Source organism: Rhinolophus sinicus, linkage group LG04, assembly GCF_036562045.2.
Source record: "Rhinolophus sinicus isolate RSC01 linkage group LG04, ASM3656204v1, whole genome shotgun sequence".
Taxonomy (NCBI): Eukaryota; Metazoa; Chordata; class Mammalia; order Chiroptera; family Rhinolophidae; genus Rhinolophus; species Rhinolophus sinicus.
Window position 1 is genome coordinate 187,557,949 of NC_133754.1, and position 18,322 is coordinate 187,576,270.

The 18,322-nt window shown below is 53.1% G+C and overlaps 1 protein-coding gene and 1 long non-coding RNA gene across 5 annotated transcripts; one reads left to right on the plus strand and one right to left on the minus strand.

Annotated features, from left to right (window-relative positions):
- Positions 1–1,173: 1,173 nt before the first annotated feature.
- LOC109460973 (uncharacterized) lies at positions 1,174–10,112 on the minus strand. Its single transcript, XR_002139595.2, has 4 exons — positions 10,052–10,112; positions 5,211–6,843; positions 3,870–4,088; positions 1,174–3,339 (listed from the first exon to the last, which is right to left on the minus strand). It is a non-coding gene; the product is annotated as an uncharacterized LOC109460973 (long non-coding RNA).
- On the plus strand, positions 6,227–15,363 carry PPP1R26 (protein phosphatase 1 regulatory subunit 26). 4 transcript variants are annotated; one of them, XM_074331336.1, is made up of 4 exons: positions 6,227–6,361; positions 8,805–8,918; positions 9,741–9,878; positions 10,159–15,363. In XM_074331336.1, the coding sequence occupies exon 4, from the start codon at positions 10,217–10,219 to the stop codon at positions 13,829–13,831; it is 3,615 nt and encodes a 1,204-aa protein (XP_074187437.1). In that variant the 5' UTR covers positions 6,227–6,361; positions 8,805–8,918; positions 9,741–9,878; positions 10,159–10,216; the 3' UTR covers positions 13,832–15,363. The 4 variants fall into 4 exon arrangements, with proteins under 4 accessions (XP_074187437.1, XP_074187435.1, XP_074187438.1 ...); XM_074331334.1 differs by lacking the exon at positions 6,227–6,361 and adding an exon at positions 6,489–6,626; XM_074331337.1 differs by lacking the exon at positions 6,227–6,361 and adding an exon at positions 7,423–7,850.
- The last annotated feature ends 2,959 nt before the right edge of the window (positions 15,364–18,322 follow it).

Genomic DNA, 18,322 nt, shown 5'->3' on the forward strand with positions numbered 1-18,322 from the left:
TTGGGAAGCTCTGCACCGACACAAGAGCCTAGTCCACACTTCACAGCAATTTTGGAACTCTTTTTTGGGAATGGCCATCAGAGCTGTCGTCGTATTACCCTTGATGTCCTGAATGTCATCAAAATGTCTTCCTTTCAATATTTCCTTTATCTTCGGGTAAAGAAAGAAGCCATTGGGGGTCAGATCAGGTGAGTAGGGAGGGTGTTCCAGTACAGTTATTTGTTTACTGGCTAAAAACTCCCTCACAGACAGTGCCGTGTGAGCTGTTGCATTGTCGTGATGCAAGAGCCATGAATTGTTGGTGAAAAGTTCAGGTTGTTTTCAGACGAAAACTTTTTCCCTCCTTCTTCTGCCTTCCCCTGCCCCTCTGGTTCAAGCCGTTGTTTTTCTCTGGTTGTGTAGCATACAGCTCCCGGGCCCATGCTGGTATTATGAGCCTTGCACCCGCCCCACCCCCGCTGAGGCAGTCAGTTGCCACCGCTCAAGGCAGCACATGGTGGCCCACTGCAGCCCAACTCTGGAGCCATTGTTCACAATCTTAGCTTAGAGGGCGCAGCTCACTGGCCCATGTGGGAATTGAACCGGTGACCTTGGCGTTAGGAGCACGGTGCTCCAACCACCTGAGCCACCGGGCGGGCCCCAAAAACTTTTTACACAGCCTTTTAAGTCTTCCAAATAGTAAACTTGGTTAATTGTTGGTCCAATTGGTACAAATCCATGATGAATAATCCCTCTGATATCAAAAAAGGTTAGCAACATCGTTGCAACAAGTTCGTGAACTTAATTTTTAGACCTCCTAAGTCGGGTTCTACACACAAATATAAAATTCTCTAATTGCCCTTCCCAAACCCAGAGAATGAGAATGTACAGTGGATGCCTGCTTTTTTCTGCCAAAGGAAAACTGAAACAATAATTTCTATGGATTCGGGGACATTTCCAAGGCTGACGTGTAAACTTGCTCACTGGCGCGCCGCCCACATCCCCTCACTGAGGACTCGGACCCTTCCTCAGGACAAGTTTTGCTGGAATTTGTTTCCTGCGTCGCATTTGCATCATTTTAATCCTGATGGTTAAAATTCTAGTTCAGATTTTGATATGTAATGATGTAGGAAATTTCTGTGAGTGCCAGGATCGTGTCTCGTGAAACCGAAGAAGGGAAGCGCGGAGCGAGGCGCAGTTGTAAAAGAGAATAGTTTATTAAAAGTAAAGAATTGCACCTCTCGAGTGGGAGGGGGTTCCGAATGGGACCCCATGACTGAGGCAAAAGCTCTTACTTTTATATCTTCCCTTCTCTGCTTGGAGAAGGGAGCTGGGTCTTTTAATGGAATTCGGCTATCAGGTTTGTCCTGTTTGCCCACCCTAAAGGGATTAGCAAAATAACCCGTTCCTATCTATCAGACAGCTCCCATTTGTCTGGCCAGAAGGGATTTACGAAATAACTTCTTAACCTCAAGGTGCTGGTATTTTTGTCCTGGACTGAATGAGCCATTTCAGAACCTGGAGTTTCAGGATATGCCTGTCTTTTATTTATTTTACCAGCGACCTTCCTGTCCACCTAACAACATGTTAACTAACCTGTCTCAGTAAGACTTATAATCTTATAATTCTTGACACATTTCCAGCAGCCTCTTCCACTGAATGGAGGTTGAGTCAAACTTTTGAGGAAGATTTACCAAGTTAACAAAGCTTTGCCTGAAATATGGACAGGGAGCTGCTGGCAGATTTTCTGAAGCACAAGGTTCAAGTAGGTGCTTTCAAAGGAATCAAGACCTGGGTGGTGGGTGGTAGACACAGGCCAGTGGCCCAGACCCCCTTCCGGGCAGAGGTGCCATAGCTGAGACCCTTGGGGCCACGCCTCAGCCCGAAGGACACTCCTGGGCCAAGGTCACCTCCTGGGGGGGGGGGGCAGCCCACATCCAGCGGCCTCTGTACAAGGGGTGTGAAGACCTAGCCACTTCCCTCAACTGGACAATCCAAGGGGCCATCTCAGCGGAGGCCTCTGTCCTATGCATGTAACAGCCACTCCCTCTGCCCCATCCTACATCCAAACAGTACTGAACTGGCTGACCACCTTCCCCTGAGAAAAACTCTCTCTTTCTTCCCATCTGGGTGGGACTAACCCCAGGTGGCTCCCGGCCCAGACTGTCTGGGCAAAAATGCTGATTTCTGCTGGCTGTTGTTGCTTTCACCTTTTCAGTATGTTTTTCCTACTTTCAAAGGGAACCCCATTCCAGCCCTGAGCCTCCATCCCGGCCACTTCTTGGTGCCACCCGCAGGGGCCACCAGGCCCTCCAAGGAAAGGAAAGGCGCTGACTTCCCAAAATGGTCTAATAAGAGCCTTTGTCCTATTTATTTTCTGCAAAGAATCAGAGCTCCCTCCAATCTTGAATTGGAAACAATACTGCTCTTTCTTGAATAAATCTGAGGTGAGGTGTCCTCAGTTTCCATTTATGATGCCCACTGGGCCCTCCTGAATAATTTCCTCTCAAGAGGCTTATTTTCTGCTTTAGTTTAGAATGCTCCCTTATAAATAGACAAGCTTAACGTCACGTCGTCCTCTGAAATGGTAAAAAACTGGGTAAAATTCATGCCAGGAGAATTCTAACAACCTGACACTCAAGAAATAAAACCAAATAAAGCTGTTAAAACTGCTTCTGAGGTAAAAGATTTTATAACTGTGCTGTGCAGACACAGAATTTCCCAGGATCAAATCGAGTCAGCATTTACTCCCCCCTGGCTCTGGGTGCAATATGCATATAACTTCATTTGCATACATTAACATTCCTATTAAACATTTCCTGAGAGTTTTTTTTTTTTACATATGAAAGCAATGCTCTGATTTTTAAAACTGAAACAATATAAAAAGAACAATAAAACCTCTCTCTGCCGGCCCCCACCCCAGGCTACTCCTCAGAGGAAATCCCACTGAGGGCTGCTCTCAGGCCCAGGTGGGACGATTAATCTGTGCTTCCATTGGCCAGACAGCAGATCACATGACACCCTTACCACCCGCCACTGAGAGCACACCTGGATGAGGCTTTATGTGACCGGTTCCCAGTGGGCACAGACAGACCTCATTCTTTCCATCAGAGGCTCAGCCGGGCATGGATGTGACGTCATTTTTCACAGTTCCCCTCAATTTGGTCATTTCCAGTTTTTTGCTTTGAGAAGCGACAAACAGTCTTTGTAGAGACCCGCCTGGACACACAGTGAGCAGGGCCTCAGGACGGATTCCTGGAAGTGTGGTCCAGCATCTCACATTCCACAGACAGGACTGGACGCATAAGTCTGCCTCCCACTGGAGACCATCAAACCTCCTCCAGCGGGAAACGGTGTCTTCTGTCAATTGAGAGCCTTTAATTATGAGAGTGTCATTAACTCCTGAAGGGAAACAGATAATAAGGGCCCTTCTGGCTTCAGCCCCTCCATGTTTTCAGTTATTCTCTTCTTTTGAAATTTAACCATTAAATCAGTGAACACTTAGGAAATCTCAGAGTGATAAAAGTTACCCTGGGCCTTACTTAACCCAAAGCCAGAAACCATAAAAGAAAACTTGATAAACTTGGCTACATAACAAGTTCAAAACTTGCGCACTGCAACAAAAACAAACAAGGGAAGTCCCCAGTGAAAAGAAAAATGATAAACTGTGAAAAATAAATGTGATGCCCGTGAGTGTGTGGTAGAGATGGGCTAGAATCCTTAACTGGAACAGCTCTCAGATAACAAAAAAGATACACAGCCCAAAAGAAAAAGAAAAAATGCACAAAGAACACGTATAGGCAATTTTCCAAATAGCCAATAACAAAATGAAAAGGTGTTCAACTGGAATCAGAGAAATTCCAATTAAAGTGATGAAACGGCTGTCTTACCCATGAGACTGCCAGAGACGACAGGGAACGAGACCGGTTCAGGCCCATTCACCCACCCGTGGGCAGTCTGCCCCACAGTCGGCGTTTCTGGAAGGCATTTTGGCAAAATGCATCCTAGCCCTTGGCCGATGGTGTCTCTTCTAGGAATTCACCCTGAGGAAATACTCAGCCGCTTCCAAGGACACATCATCAATGCTGTTCACCACCGCACTGTTTAAACTGTGAACACACATGCCAAAATATTTACAGTCCATATTTCTGGGCTGTTAGGTGATTACTTAGATACAGTTCCCCAAACTTTTGATAATGAACAAGTATGACTTTTATAATGTGATAATACTGTTCATTAAAACAATTCACTGAAGCATTAAGAGAATGTTGTAATGGTTTGGTTTTTTTTTTCCCCCCAAACTTTTATAAATTTTACATGTGTTTTTCCAGGACCCATCAGCTCCAAGTCAAGTAGTTGTTTTAATCTAATTATAGAGGGTGCAGCTCATGTGGGGATTGAACCAGCAACATTGTTGTTAAGAGCACCACGCTCTAACCAACAGAGCACCGGACGCCCCTTTAATGGGTTTCTTGACACTTGGCCCCCAAGTTCCCCAGATGGTAAGACTACAAATGTCCCTTCTCATGCCTTATAGGAAAACACCCCTGGTTTTTTATTCTATCAAACCTCTGGCATTTTCTTTTTTCTTTTTTATTAAATTTACTTTTTTTTTTTTTCTCAGTTACAGTTGACATTCAATATTATTTTATATTAGTTTCAGGTGTACAGCATAGTGGTTAGACATTTACACAATTTATGCAGTGATGCCCTCATTAGTTTAGTACCCACCTGGCAACATACATAGTAGTTGTTACATTATTGAGTATATTCCCTAAGCTGTCCTTTACATCCCATAACTATTTTGTAACTACCCATTTGTACTTCTTAATCCTTTCACATTTTTCACTGTTCCCCAAACCACCCTCACCCCACACACCCGCAACCATCAGTTTGTTCTCTGTATCTGTGAGTCTGTTTCTGTTTTGTTTGTTCATTTAGTTTGTTCTTTAGATTCCCTCTGGCACTTTTGAGACAGGAAATGAACCCCCAGTTCACCCCGTTACATCTGGGTTATGGCCACAGAGGCCAGCATGGACAGACAAACGGACAGTGTTTGTGTCTTGCTCTCGCTTGGTCCAGATCCCAAGTGGCTTAGTGCCCTGAGCAGCACCTGGACACCACAGGCCTTGGGCAAAGGTGTCCGGACTATTTGAATTATAAAAGAAAACTGGAAAGGCGTTCAAGGTCACAAGTTCAGAGAAGAGTCCAGAAACAGAACCTAACAGAACCTGACTTGCTGTCCAGGGCGGGTCCTTGATGTGTTCCCCTCCCCCTTCCCAAACAGGCCAAGGATCCAGCACAGGTGGGATGGCTCTTCATCCAGGACAGGTGGGAATGCTGATATCCAGTTCCTCCTGTTGGAACCAGGCTGCAGGTGTGCACGTGAGGGCAGTCCCCCAATTCCCTCCAACCCCATTGCCTCCTCCAGCGCCCACACACTCTTAAGGTGCCCAGAACAATCTCTTGGGGGACTGTGGGGAGTTCTGCCAGGTCCTTGCTGCTCAGAAGTTCTGGGTTTCTACTAAACACAGGGCTGGCACCGTGGCCGCCTGGCTTTCCGGCACCATGCCCCTGGGCCGGTCCTCATCTATTCTCAGCCTCAGGTTCCTTACCTGAGTTTGGGGTGAGGCTGTAAACCCAGACGCATGGAAGCAGTATGCAAAGCCAAGGGCCAACACAGCTGGAGGCCTGGGCCGTATCCTGGGGGGAAAGCTGACCGTGCAGCACGAAGCTTGGGAGGACGACGGGACGAGGTGGGGACGGGAAAAGGGATCAGGCAGAGGGACTGGCCCCTACCGCAGCTGGGAGGCCAGGCTCAACCTGGAGCTCGGTGCAGACTTACAGCACGAAACTTCACCTTCGCCGCCCCAAGGAGGATAGAGATGCAGGCACGGTGCCAGGCACACAGCGGCACCAGACATGCTGGAGCTTCCAGTGGCACAGCCGCTTACAATCATAGTAAGGACATCCAGGATAAAGGAGCCAGCAGCGCGCTAGCCTGCGGCCCATCCCTCCCACCTCTGGGGTGGTGGCGGAGGGCGGACGTTCGCCGCACTCCCAGCACTTACACTGCGCGAGCCCCAGGGACAGAGCGGTCAACAGACCCCGGGGGTTCCCGCCTCTACAGGGGTGTGTGGGGGTCTGACATCACACAAACAATTCACCAACTGCACCAGGAGCATTTCCGGGTGCCCCGTCCGAGTCGGGGAGGGGTGGGGCGTCCCTGGGCCTCCGTAGCGGCCGGCAGGTGGGCGCGCGCTCGCCGGGCGGGGGTCCGGCCGGGCCGCGCGCCTCCCCCGGAACTCGGCCGTGCCATTCCCATGATGCCCAGCCACCGGGCACGGCTTCCGGAGCGCGGCCGCCGCTCCCGCCGCCGCCGGTAGGTCCAAGGAGGGGGCGGCCGGGGGTCGCCCCGCCCCGCGCGCCCCGCCTTCCGCGCGTCCCTCGGCGCCGGAGCGGGGGTGGGGAGCGGCTGCGGAGAGGCGGCGGCCCCAGCCCCCTCCACTCCGGGCCCGAGGAGCGGGGCGCCGGGACCCCGCCACCGCCGCGCCCCCCCCGCGCGCCGCTCCTCCCCGGGGACGCGGGGCGGGCGGGCCGACGCCGGGCTAGGGGGCGGTGGCGAGGGGCCGGGTGGCGGAGCCGAGGTGAGCGCCAGGGCGGGAGGGCGGCGGGGCAGGCCGCGGACGGCAGCGCCAGGCTCCCGGGGAGGGCGCGCGGGGCGCGGGCGGGCTCGGCGGGTGCGGGAGGCTGTTACCTGGCCCCGGCGAGGGTCGCGGCCCGGGCGGCAGCTCCTGGCCCTGCTGCATGGCCCCCCGCGCCCCTCGATGCCGGCGGGGAATGGGACGAGGGGCGCAGGGCGCACTCAGGTGAGATGCAGGTAAGGGCCCGAGGGGCAGTTTCCGGCCGGTGCGGCGCTCCCCGCCTTCCGCGCTCGGCCGAAGGCCTGGCCCTCCCACGGAAGGGCACTCACGCTCTGCGCCCGGCGTAGCTTCCGGGAGGGTCACGAAGCGTCCGGCCGTCCCCTGGCCCCCAGCACCGGCATCCCAGAAAAATAACCCCGGGGGCGCAGACTTGCGTGAAGGCCTGTCTCCTTCCTTGAGGGAGGTGCTCGTACTTAACCTGGCTGAGGGCCAGCTCGCAGCCCCGTACGCAGAGATCTTTCTGGCAAAGGCAGAGCGGGTTCTGCGCCCCCAGTCTGGGAGCCCCTTGTGCTCGGAGAAAAGGACAGAGCAGGGTCAGCCTTGAGGGCCTTTCCTAACCTCCAATCCCTCGGTCACACGCGGTGGCACTGCAGCTTTGCTTGGGGGTAGACCTTGCTGCAATATTGTGAGGTCTACCTAGCCCACGCCCATTTCAGGTTGCCCTGAATGGACCCTTATCCCTACGTGGCTCTCATCTCTCTAAACGCCCTGTGGGGGGCGGGGGGTGGTGTGGGGGTGGGGGGCGTGCCCCTGGGAGGTAAGAACAAGAGCTGAACCGCTTTTGATGATTCCAGAAATGTATTGGGAGTATTTCGTGCAGAAAGGCAGACTGTTAAGAATAAGCCTAAGCCTGGTTTTGTTCTCCCTGAAGGTGGGTGTCTAGACTGAGATGTCAGGGTCCCTCCACTACTTTTTAAATTCTGGCACCACGTGGTTTTGGGGAGCAGGGCTGGGTGTCCCCACAGCCACCCTGAAGACCTGGTTCTGAGCTCTCGGTGCAGGGTGTCAGTTTGACAAACCTGAGCCCCTGGCTTTAGCTCCCAGTTCTTTCCAAGTACAGTTTAGGGGAGTTTTCCAAAGTGATTCATCTCCTGCGGTTGATTGTTTTAAAGCCACAGGCTGTCGCTGGAGACGCCCTCTGAATTTTAAACCTCATTCTTCTGCTAGGTAATTTGACAATTCAGAAAACTGTTCACTAGGAGTCCAAGCTCTGTCTGCAGTCAATTAAGGGTGGTGAACTCAGCAGACTGTTAGTACAGACCAGCTTTCTTCTCCCAACTTTGCTTCCTAGTGTAGAAACCACTGCAGCCTGATGCATTGGCATATGTTGGGGTTCATCCCTGGACCCCTTTTTAAGATGGTATTGCTGTTTCAGGAGTTAATTTATATATATATATATATATATATATATATATATATATATATATATATATATACAAATTTTATTTGGGAATATTGGGGAACTGTGTTTCTTCAGGGCCCATCATTTCCAAGTCATTGTCCTTCAGTCTAGTTGTGGAGGGTGCAGCTCAGCTCCAAGTCCAGTCACCGTTTCCAATCTTTAGTTGCAGGGGAAGCAGCCCCGTATCCCATGCGGGAATTGAACCAGCAACCTTGTTGAGAGCTCGCACTCTAATCACTTGAGCCATCCAGCTGCCTCCAGGAGTTACTATTCTTTATGTAGACTCGTCACAGCCCCAGGCCTACTCAAATGTCTTCTAATTTCTGTAATTTTCAATAACGACTACAGCCAGGTGAGCAAGGTCCCCAGCGAGTGAAAGAGCCCTCCTTTATCCCCCCCACACACACACACACATTGCTGGTGCCCACTGCTCTGCGGCTGGGGTTGTGGGCTGTAGTGGCTGCCAGGGTCTGAGAACTAGCGGGTAGGTTCACATACTCCCCCATCAACATCCTACAGTATCAGATCTATGGCCCAGACAGTTGAAAAATAGTTGTGATTAACTATATTTGATCTCAGGGTAAGTTCTTTCAAAATTTGTTTTGAGCCCTTAAATTGATGCTATTTCTTTCCAAAAAATATACATATGTATTTACTAGCTGTGGCTTCAGCCTCTGAATTAGATGTTTCTGCTTCTCTTTATTCCTGGCAATCCAAAGTCTATTTTAAAAGTGGGTAGAGGGTGCCATGGAGTGCAGGTGGAGCCATGCGACCTTGTGCCAGGGTGGGCTGCTGTGTCACCGGACTGAACCTGGACGTGAAGAGAGTTTCAAGTAAGTGCAAGAAAGAAATTCTTTCACATTGTGGTTTTACTTTTTGAGCACAAATCAGTAATAGCAAGTGACTTGCTGTTGAATTTGTCTCACCCTCTGGATTATCGCTGGTCACACCTGTTGGGGCATGTCTGTGCCGAGGTGGCTGAGCCACGCTTTCTTGGAGAGGACTCTGGGGTATAAACAAGATTACATGTTCGTCAGAAAGGAAGCTCCTGGCAGAGAAGGGTCTGTGTCGGAAGCAAAGCAAATCCACAGGCTGGTTCCATCCCACCCCTGAGGTCCCCAGGGTGGTGACAGCCTTGCCTGGCACCATTTTTGGGGCGGAACTCAATTTCCTGTTTCCATAAATGCTGCCAGGCTGTCCTCTTGCATCTCAGTGGCTTTGCATTCCAGTTGGTGGGGTCACGATAGGTCAGAGAAACATGTTAAAAATTAACAGTTACCTGGTGTGGCTTATGTTTTTCCACTTGACCATTTGCCATCCACATTGTAGTCTGCTCTGCAGCAATGGTCCCCAGACCTTTGGTGTGGAGGCTGTTTATCATCGGTCGTCAGTGTTCCCTGGACCAGCCCAGCAGTTCTGCTGACGAGGCCACATTTGGTCTGAAACATGGGACCCATAGGTGACCACACAGAATGAACAAATGGTGTGACTATTTTGGGGACAACTTGTATGCTAAGTAGCCAAAGTAATGCTATGGCTGCATGAGACCATTTGACAAATACACATTTGTGATGTCTTTGAATAAAAAGTGACTCTTTGCAGATGTTTGGGGAAGTAATTGTAGGGTTGCTCATATCACGTATGTTTTCTTGCAGTACCTTGCTGCTTCTGTCGAGAATGACCCGACCCACGAAGGCCCCTAACTAGACCAGCATCAGAATCTCGTTCTTTTTACCTCACAGAGAAGCGTTTGTGGCCTCTATCCCACTGGCACCCCTGGACAACTTTTTGAGGTAAAATAAGACCTGTTCTCTTGCAGAGATGATGGGGTCCCAAAGTCAGAGTCAGGGGTGGCACGGGTGTGCTCCCGCAAGCAGGCGGGCGGCCCAGAGGCGGTTTCCCCTCGGGTCTTCACGGCGGTCCCACTTCACAGCCCAGGACACTGAGGCCCACGAACCCGCCTCACCTGGGCCCCCAGCTGACCGGACGCTGACCGGCCTGCTGTTTCTTCGTGGCCACAGCGCCATCACCTCACTCAGTGGCATCTGAGCAATGTGCTTTCTTTCCCCCCAGGATGTGAACCGGGTAGACGGACAGACTCGACTCTGCACGTCCCTCCCCGTCTGCTAGGATGTTTCTCATGAACGCCCCTCCTGTGCTTGCTCTCCAGTCCACATGGGAGGCCTTCAGCCCGCCCGGGAGCTGTAGGTTTCCCGGCTGCTTCTCGGAGGCGACAGAGGGCGTGGGGGGCACGGCGGTGCGTGCCAGCGTGCACATGATCATCAGCACGCTTCAGGGTGCCCGGGCTGCGCGGGGCATGAGCCATGAGCGCGCCCTGCACGGGAGCCACAGGGCAGAGAGGGGCCGTGCCGCCCGCTGGGCCACCAGCCCCGCCTCGGCTGCCTGTGCTCTTGCTGCTGATTTTGACCCCAAGCGGGCCGAGCAAGCCGCAGACGTCAGCCCCTCGCTGCTGGATTCCGACAGTGACGATTCTGTGGACCGGGGCATCGAGGAAGCCATCCAGGAGTACCTGAAGGCCAAGAGCGGGGCCACCCAGCCCCCCGCACCCGCTGATGGGGACAGCCGGTGCCAACCAGAGCCGCCTCAGAGCAGCACCCCGACTGCCCTGTGTCCCCCAAAACTTGCAGCTGGCTCAGGAGGTGTCCCGGGCAGCCGCGTGGGGGCCGGCGAGGACCAGGGCTCCACCTCCCCGGTGAGTGTCAGCAGTGAGGACTCCTTTGAGCAGAGCATCCGGGCAGAAATAGAGCAGTTTCTGAGTGAGAAAAGACAGCATGAGACCCCAAAATGTGACGTGTCTGCAGATAAAGCACCAGACCCCAACGACAGCTTGGCCAGACCGGCACTGAGATCCAGCAAAGAGCCAATCAAGGCGTACCGGCTGGATTTGGCGGGAGCGCGGAAGGAGGTTGTCTTCCGGAAACCTCCCCGGGTGGCGAAGGCAGCGGCACAGCCCAGAGGCCTGAGGTCCAAGGTCACCACTGAGCCAGAGAGCATGGGTGGCACGAAGCCAGCAGCCCCTAGGCCAGCTGCCACCTGCTGCCCTGTGGAAGCAGCCCAGAACAAAGGTGGGGTCAAGAGGGGCGTGGGTCCCGGGAGGAGAGGGAAGCGACTCAAGAGCGCAGCCCTGGTGCACGAGGCATCCGACTCGAGCAGCGACGACGGCATTGAGGAGGCCATCCAGCTGTACCAGCTGGAGAAAAGGAAGGAGGCAGGCGGGGACCCACTGCAGAAAACCCTACCGGGGGAAGAGCAGGGGCCCCATCCTCCTACACACAGCACGAGCCACTCCACAAAAAGTGCCTTGCCCGAAACCCACAGGAAAATGCCAGGCAAGAAGAAGCCGGTGGCCTCAAAGACCGTGGACCTCGGCCCTGGTGGCCTTGACCCTGACCATCCCTCTAAGCCACCAAAGGAGACCAAAGCCTCTGCACTACCAGGAAACACAGCTGCCAAGAGTGAGTTTGTGGACCGATCCGCCTGCCGGGCAGACACGCCCACCGAGCTGATGTGTGCCGAAGCAATCCTGGACATTTCCAAAACGATCCTGCCAGCCCCTACAGAAGGCAGTGACAGACCCCTGTCTGCCAGCCCACTCCTTCGTTCCCCAAACGTGCCTGCGCGCTCGGATGGGGACAGCAGCTCGGTGGACAGTGACGACAGCATAGAGCAGGAGATCCGGACGTTTCTGGCGCTGAAGGCACAGTCGGGGAGTTTGCTGGCCAGAACGGAAGCCTGCCCACAGTCCACACAGAACCCACTGCCGTTGCCGGGCCCCAACGGCCAGGCTGGTGGCCCCAAGGCGCCTGTCTCTAAGACACAGGCCCTGTCGCTGAGCTGTAAAAGGAAACGGAGAGGCAGCAGCAACACTGTGCGGCCACCTACACCCAAGAAAATGAGAGAGATGGGGAAGGAGGTCACCTTGGACTCTGACCACAGCCAGGGAAAAGCCAGCAAGGCCCCCGGAAGGGAGGGTGAGGCCGGCAGTCAGCCTCTCCCCTGCAGGACGGTCGGGCTGGGTGAGGAGAATGTGGCCCCAGACACGAGGGGTGGCATGTCGCCAGGCCAGGGGAAGGCGGTCGAGGCGAGGAGTGTCAACGAAAAGGAGAGCTCCGAGGACAAGAGCAGCTCCCTGGACAGCGACGAGGACCTGGACACTGCCATTAAGGACTTGTTACGATCCAAGCGGCAGCTCAAGAGAAGGTGTCGGGACCCCAGGGCTGTGTGCAAGAAGAAGGTTAGGTTCAGCACCACCGAGGCACAGTTCCTGGATCAGCTGGGTGGCTTCCAGAGAGACTGGAAAGACAAAAGCCCACACTTGCTGAAAAGCTGCCTCTCAAAGTCCAAAAAGGACAGCAGGGAGAACCTGCTAAGGAAACCTTTGCGCGTCTTCGGCAGCCAAACAGAGAGCACGAAGCCAGTTGGCGCTGGCCCCGCGGACGCGCCCCCAGCCCTCCTGTCAGGGCCAAGTGCCTGCGAAGGGCACCTGTTCTCCCATGAAGCAGAAGACCACGGACTTCACAGCTCAGCCGCCAGCCCCAGCTCCCGGTCTGACGACAGCAGTTCCGTGGACAGCGATGATAGCATCGAACTGGAGATCAGAAAGTTTTTGGCAGAAAAGGCCAAAGAGTCCGTGAGTGGTTCAGAAATTCTAGGAGGAGGTCCCACCACGCTCGGGCCGGGGAATGTGTCCAGGCCAGAGCTGCTGTGCCGAAAGGTGGTGGCCCCGGCTCTGGCCCTTCAGCCTGGCATGTGCACACGGAGCCAGAGGGTCAGGGGGACCCCTCAGCCAGCCATGGGACCGAGGGCCAGCCCCCACGCTGACCAGGCCTGCCTCCCCGCCGCTCTGGCCAGAGGCCAGCTGGTACCGCCCAGGAGTGCCAGTGGGACTGTGTCTGCCAGAGGGTCACCCACTGGTAAGAGAAACCTTTATCCTTACAAAGACCAAAGCCCACGAGGGACTGGGCCTGCCTCCGGGGACAGGGCTTTTGGTCAGCTGTCCAGTTGTGTGGAAGCTGGCACCCGGGCAGGGAGCCCCAGTGGGGCCTTGCCCGTGACCTCTAGGAGCCGGAGCGCACTGACGCGGAGCCCGGGAGCAGACAGGGAAGGGGGGCCCCAGGCTGGCCTCACCCTCCCATGGGGCGACTTTGCCCACCAGAGTCGGCTGCAGAGCACGTGGGTGCTGAGCTCAGAAGGCAGGGACACGGTGTGGAAAGGGGGCCTCGGGAGCGAGAGGGAGAAGGGACCCGAGGGCCAGGCCCCATGTGCACCCAGCCTCCCCCCAGACCCCAAGAGAGGCCTGCCTTTCGCCGGCTTCTCTCCGCTGCTCTCCACACAGTTATTCCACTTTGGGAAGAGCGTCTCCTGGGGGGGCAAGCCAGCCGGCCTCTTCAGCACACCCCTGAGCCTGCCTCTGCAGGGCCCGTCCTTCTCGGCCTTCAGAGAGCCTCCGGCCAGCCATGGCCCCGTGTTTGGAAGCTCGCACTTGCTCATGACGAAGGAGGGTGGACACTGGCCCAGTCGAAAGGCACCGGCAGCGCTCAACTTACACGACAAAAGGAACTCGGGTTCAGAGGAGGCTATTTTAGACCTGAGGTATCGACAGAGGGTGATGGATGGAGACAATGATGACCCAGAGGCCTGGGGCAGCGATGCCAGTGAGCTGAGTGACACCTCCATGGAGGAAGGCGGCAGCCCCCTGGCCAAGGGCAAGGTCCTCAAGCTGTGAGTACACGTCCCGGTTTCAGCGTGTGTGGATAGCACGCGTATGTGCGTGCGTCTGATGCTGTGCTGAAGGGGAGAACTAGCAGGAAACCATGTCTTGTTTCACACATGTGTCCTGGTAAATATGATTTTTGTAGCTTTTTTGTAAATTATTTAAAGTGCTGTAAAAACTATTTTTGGAAAATATAGTTGTTTGATTTTGTAGGGAGCCCCTCATTGCAGTTTCTGTGGTCTCCATACAAGTCTTAGGTTTGCCAATACTTGGTTCTGCCCGTCACAGCCAGGTTTAAAGTGACTCTGAGACTCGTACTTTGGGGTGATTGCTGCTGGCAACATCCGGCTGTGCCTGCAGTTCAGCCTGAGGGGCAGAAGTGACGCCCTCCCGGGCACCACCAGAGCCCCCGTCCTGGTCTCTTGTCGGGAGGCTCCTGGCCAGCACTTCTTATCTAGGGGCCCTGGGCCCGGGCAGCCAGAGCACATCCTTGGAACATGCGGTCACAGCCTCCGATCGGAAGGACATGTCAAAGCACAGAGGCCAGCAGGCACCCTGGCTGCTTGCTGCTGTGTGGAAATCCCAACTGAGGGCTGGGCACGGTCACCCCAGTTCCCACAGAGGCCTTTATTGTCTCGTGTCCTATCCCGTTCAATGTCTTCATGGTTCTAACAGCTCGAGGAACCTCTTTACATGGGAGTTGCTGTTCATTTTTAGCCACGGCCCGATGAGGTAATGGGCAGCTGGTGCATCTGTAATGTCCATGTTATGAGCTGTGCCCACCAATGAGCTTGGCTGGAGCTGCCCAGACAGCCGGAGCACCGATGGCAGAGCCCAGCACCTTCCAGGGAGCAGCCGAGCAGACACTTCCCACGGCTTTTGGAGGGCCTACCTCTCAGGGCTGAGTCGTCCCCCCGCGCTCTCAGTGTTTTGAGCACAGAAGAGGGAAAAGCATGACCTTCTGGGCCTTCTGCTCTGTGGCTGTGGAGGCACCCGTGGCTACTGTAGAGACAGAAGGGCCAGCTGCATCCCGTGGGGCTGGGCACTGACCAGGCATGACCTTTACATGCAATTGTCGGGCAAACTTTCATGAGTTGCCTGGAGTTTGACAGCTCACATTGTGATGTGGCTGGGACAGCCCTGGAACGAGGTGGACTTTGCAGCTGAACATAGTTTGTATTCTCACTGTGAGTGAATTTTCCACACAGCGTGCGCCCATGGGTTTTAGCAGTGATTCACTTCTGTACCCAACGGTGGACCTGCCCCGGCACCCACAGTCGGTGTCTGCTGGGTCAGATGCTGTGACGAGTGGGCCCGTGGACGCTGTGACTGGTGCCTGTGTGATGTGCATTCGAGATCCCCGTTGTCAACTATTCATTCACTGAAGTGCTTCCAGGAAAAACAGTTCATGTAATCCATACTCTAAATTTTATTTAATTTTTAAGGAGTGTATTTAACACTCGTAAACAAACATCAGCTTGTTTTGTATATAAGAACCGTTTTCTAAAAGCTAATAAATCAAGCACTGCTTATGAGTTAGTTTATGGAGTTTGTCCTGTGCAGTCACCTTCATGAGATGTCATGAGCACCCAGTGTCTGGGACCTGCAGTGTCCCACCGGTGCCATCAGCACATTTAGCACTGAGCACCTGCCATGTTGCTGCTTCCGCCCATGCCAGCCTCGCCTGTTCCCGGGCAGGACCCCTCACACCTGCCTCTCTTCCTGCCTCCCGAGTTCCCACCGTCTGTGTGCCTACTGTCGCTTACACGTGCCTTATTTTCACAAACCGGACATAAGGCTGATTGCATGTTCCATCCCTGAGACAGCCGACAAAACACATTGTGTTCCCCACCCTAGGCGGGCTGGCACATGCCAGGGCCACGGTCAGAAGTGTCCCCCGCACCCTGTCTGGAAAGGGCACTGCAGTGGGGGCAGATAGGGCTGTCGAGTGACGACTGGCTGTGATGTTTGCAGCCTCTGTCCCACACTTCCGCTGGCCCGGGCCTGAGCTGGCCACATACGGCAGTGTCACAGGAGCTGCTGCCTGAGATGCTACATGCACACTTGTGGACAGAGTGCCAGGTGAATGATGAATCTCTCAACCCAGCTGTCACTGTGAAGCCCTCCAGACGAGTCACAGCCACAGAGCGCTCTCACCTCCTAGGGAGCGGGCAGTGGGCTGTGTGCCTGGGGCCAGGGGTCATTTCATTCAGTGCGAGGAAGGGGGGCCGAGTTTCAGAGGTGTCTGGTGCTCGGGCAGGTCAGCGGGGCCCGTCTGCAGTCAAGTCCTACAGAACAGGAACGGGAGTGGGAGTGGGAAGAAGGAGAAAGTCCTGTTCATGTTCCGTGCTCACCACCCACGTCCCCCTGTAGAGGGTCTTCTGCGGCCAAGAGTCACTGATCTGTTGCTCAGAATCTGAATTGTCAGGTGACAGGTGCTCCCAGCCTGAGATATATTTGCTCTGGGAAAGCAGGCAGTACATTTAAACACTAGCACCTTATCTGCGCATAGGAAAATATAAAGAGTATTGCCATCTTGATTCCCTGCTGTCCGGAAATTAAGGGCCTGTACCCAGAGAAACAGCACAAATCCCACCACCCGTCCCTGCAAACCACAACCAGGTTAGTACCGGACATGGTCGCTAGGGGCGCAGTGCACTGTTTACAGACTCAGGCGTCTGCTATTTTGTGTGCTGGACAGTTTTTTTCAGCATTGATGTAGTTTACTATATGTTTGAAACCTCTTATTCTAATTGACTATAATTAAAAGAGTAAAGGTTACTGGAGGAAAATACACAAGCGTAAATGAAAATATACAGTTAGGGTAAGAAGTGACTGGTTTTAAGCCAACCCAGCAGCTAAATGATTAGTCAAGTGTCATGAAACTTCACTTTTCAGTGTTTGCTTTCAGAGTGGAATCAAAGGCTAGACCAAGCAAAGACCTATTCATAGATGAAGCCAGGTTTTCAGGACTAGCCACGAACATTAATATTTTAGCTGGCTTTTGTCACCCCTAATGTCTCGGTTGCCGTTTCTATAATTATTCTGCTGGATTTAAGATTTTGAAAGAACTCAGTACAAAGGTCAGAGTGAGGGGATGTCATTTTCATTTCTCAGCCACCCATTCTGTATGCTGTCACCCCAAAGAGAACAGTTAGACCGGGGGATCTAATCTCTTTTTTTCCCCAGGGCTCAATACACAAAGATTCCAGTTTGAAAATGTCAAAATAGTAAAGTTCACAAAATCATAATTGCTGGAATGCCTATATGACTTGTGCAAATGTGTAGAAAGTTAGGGTCAGAAAGTGGGGTCAGACACTGGTGACCTCGTCCCTCCCAGGACATCCCCAAGACTGGTTCAAGCCCAGGGCCTGCCACAAGCCACCTCCTTTGGACCCTAATTGTCCCATCCGGAACTGGAGGTGCAGGTGTAAGTTTGCCGCAGGTGTGTGTGTCCAATGAGATGACGATGTGGAAGGCCCTGGAACGACGGCGGACAAAGGGAGAGAAGCTGTGGGTACAGCTCACAGGCGCCGAGGTGTCAGAAGAACAGCAGCTGCGTTTTGGGGAAGATGGACATGTAAACCAAAGGTATGTCTGTTCTCCAACTTCCCATTTATTCTATTTGTCTATTATTAGTAATTCTATTATTTCTAAATGTAGTTTAACTCATTAGCAACTGTCACTGAAATGTGAGTGTATTGGCCACCATCAGTGCCCAGTTATGATGCCAGCATGCACTTTGGGACGCCCGCTGGAGAGGTTAGCATCTTTTTTTCGTTAGGAAAACAGATGTATCTCGATTTTAATGAAGTCCAATTCATGAATCTTTAAGAAACCTTGGCCTCCCCAAGGTCATGAAGACAACAGTCCCTAGGCTTTCCCCTGGAAGCTTTGTTGTGTTACCTGCCCTATCTGTGTATGAAGCGACTGGCATCTCTTTTGTTTGTTGATGTCAGCTTGAAGCTACTCCCAGCCCAAACTGGGGCTTTTTTCCTAGTGGTCTCTCCTGTGTGCTTGGCTTGGGAAGCTGTCTTGTTCCACGAATGCCGCTCACGAGTCTGAGGTGGGCGGACAAAGCTCGTTTGCTGCCAGCTTTATTCTCCCCTGGGACTGCCAACCTGCTTAGTCAGCTGCCCAGCAAGGAATTCATCTTTTGTGGTGAGTTTAGAAACTTGGCTGAGAGGCCTTCTTTTCCTTTTTTTATTTCAACAGAGGCTAAGCACAGAAGAGTTCTTAGTATTTTGTTGTTTTTAATGAGGGGTCGTAAAAACTCATTTTCGGTTTTATGCCTGGAGTCTGTGCTGGTTTTTAAGCTCAGAAGAAGGACTTTACACAGATCCTGGCTTCAGGCTCAGTTTTGTATCTTTTTTATTAAATATATTGATTTTCTCTGGAAACCATTTCCATTCCAAAGTGGACATTAAGAATGTTGCCAAAAATGTTTCCTTTGTGTATTAATAATAAAATGTTTTTAATGAAGAAATGACCAGTAGGTGCTTG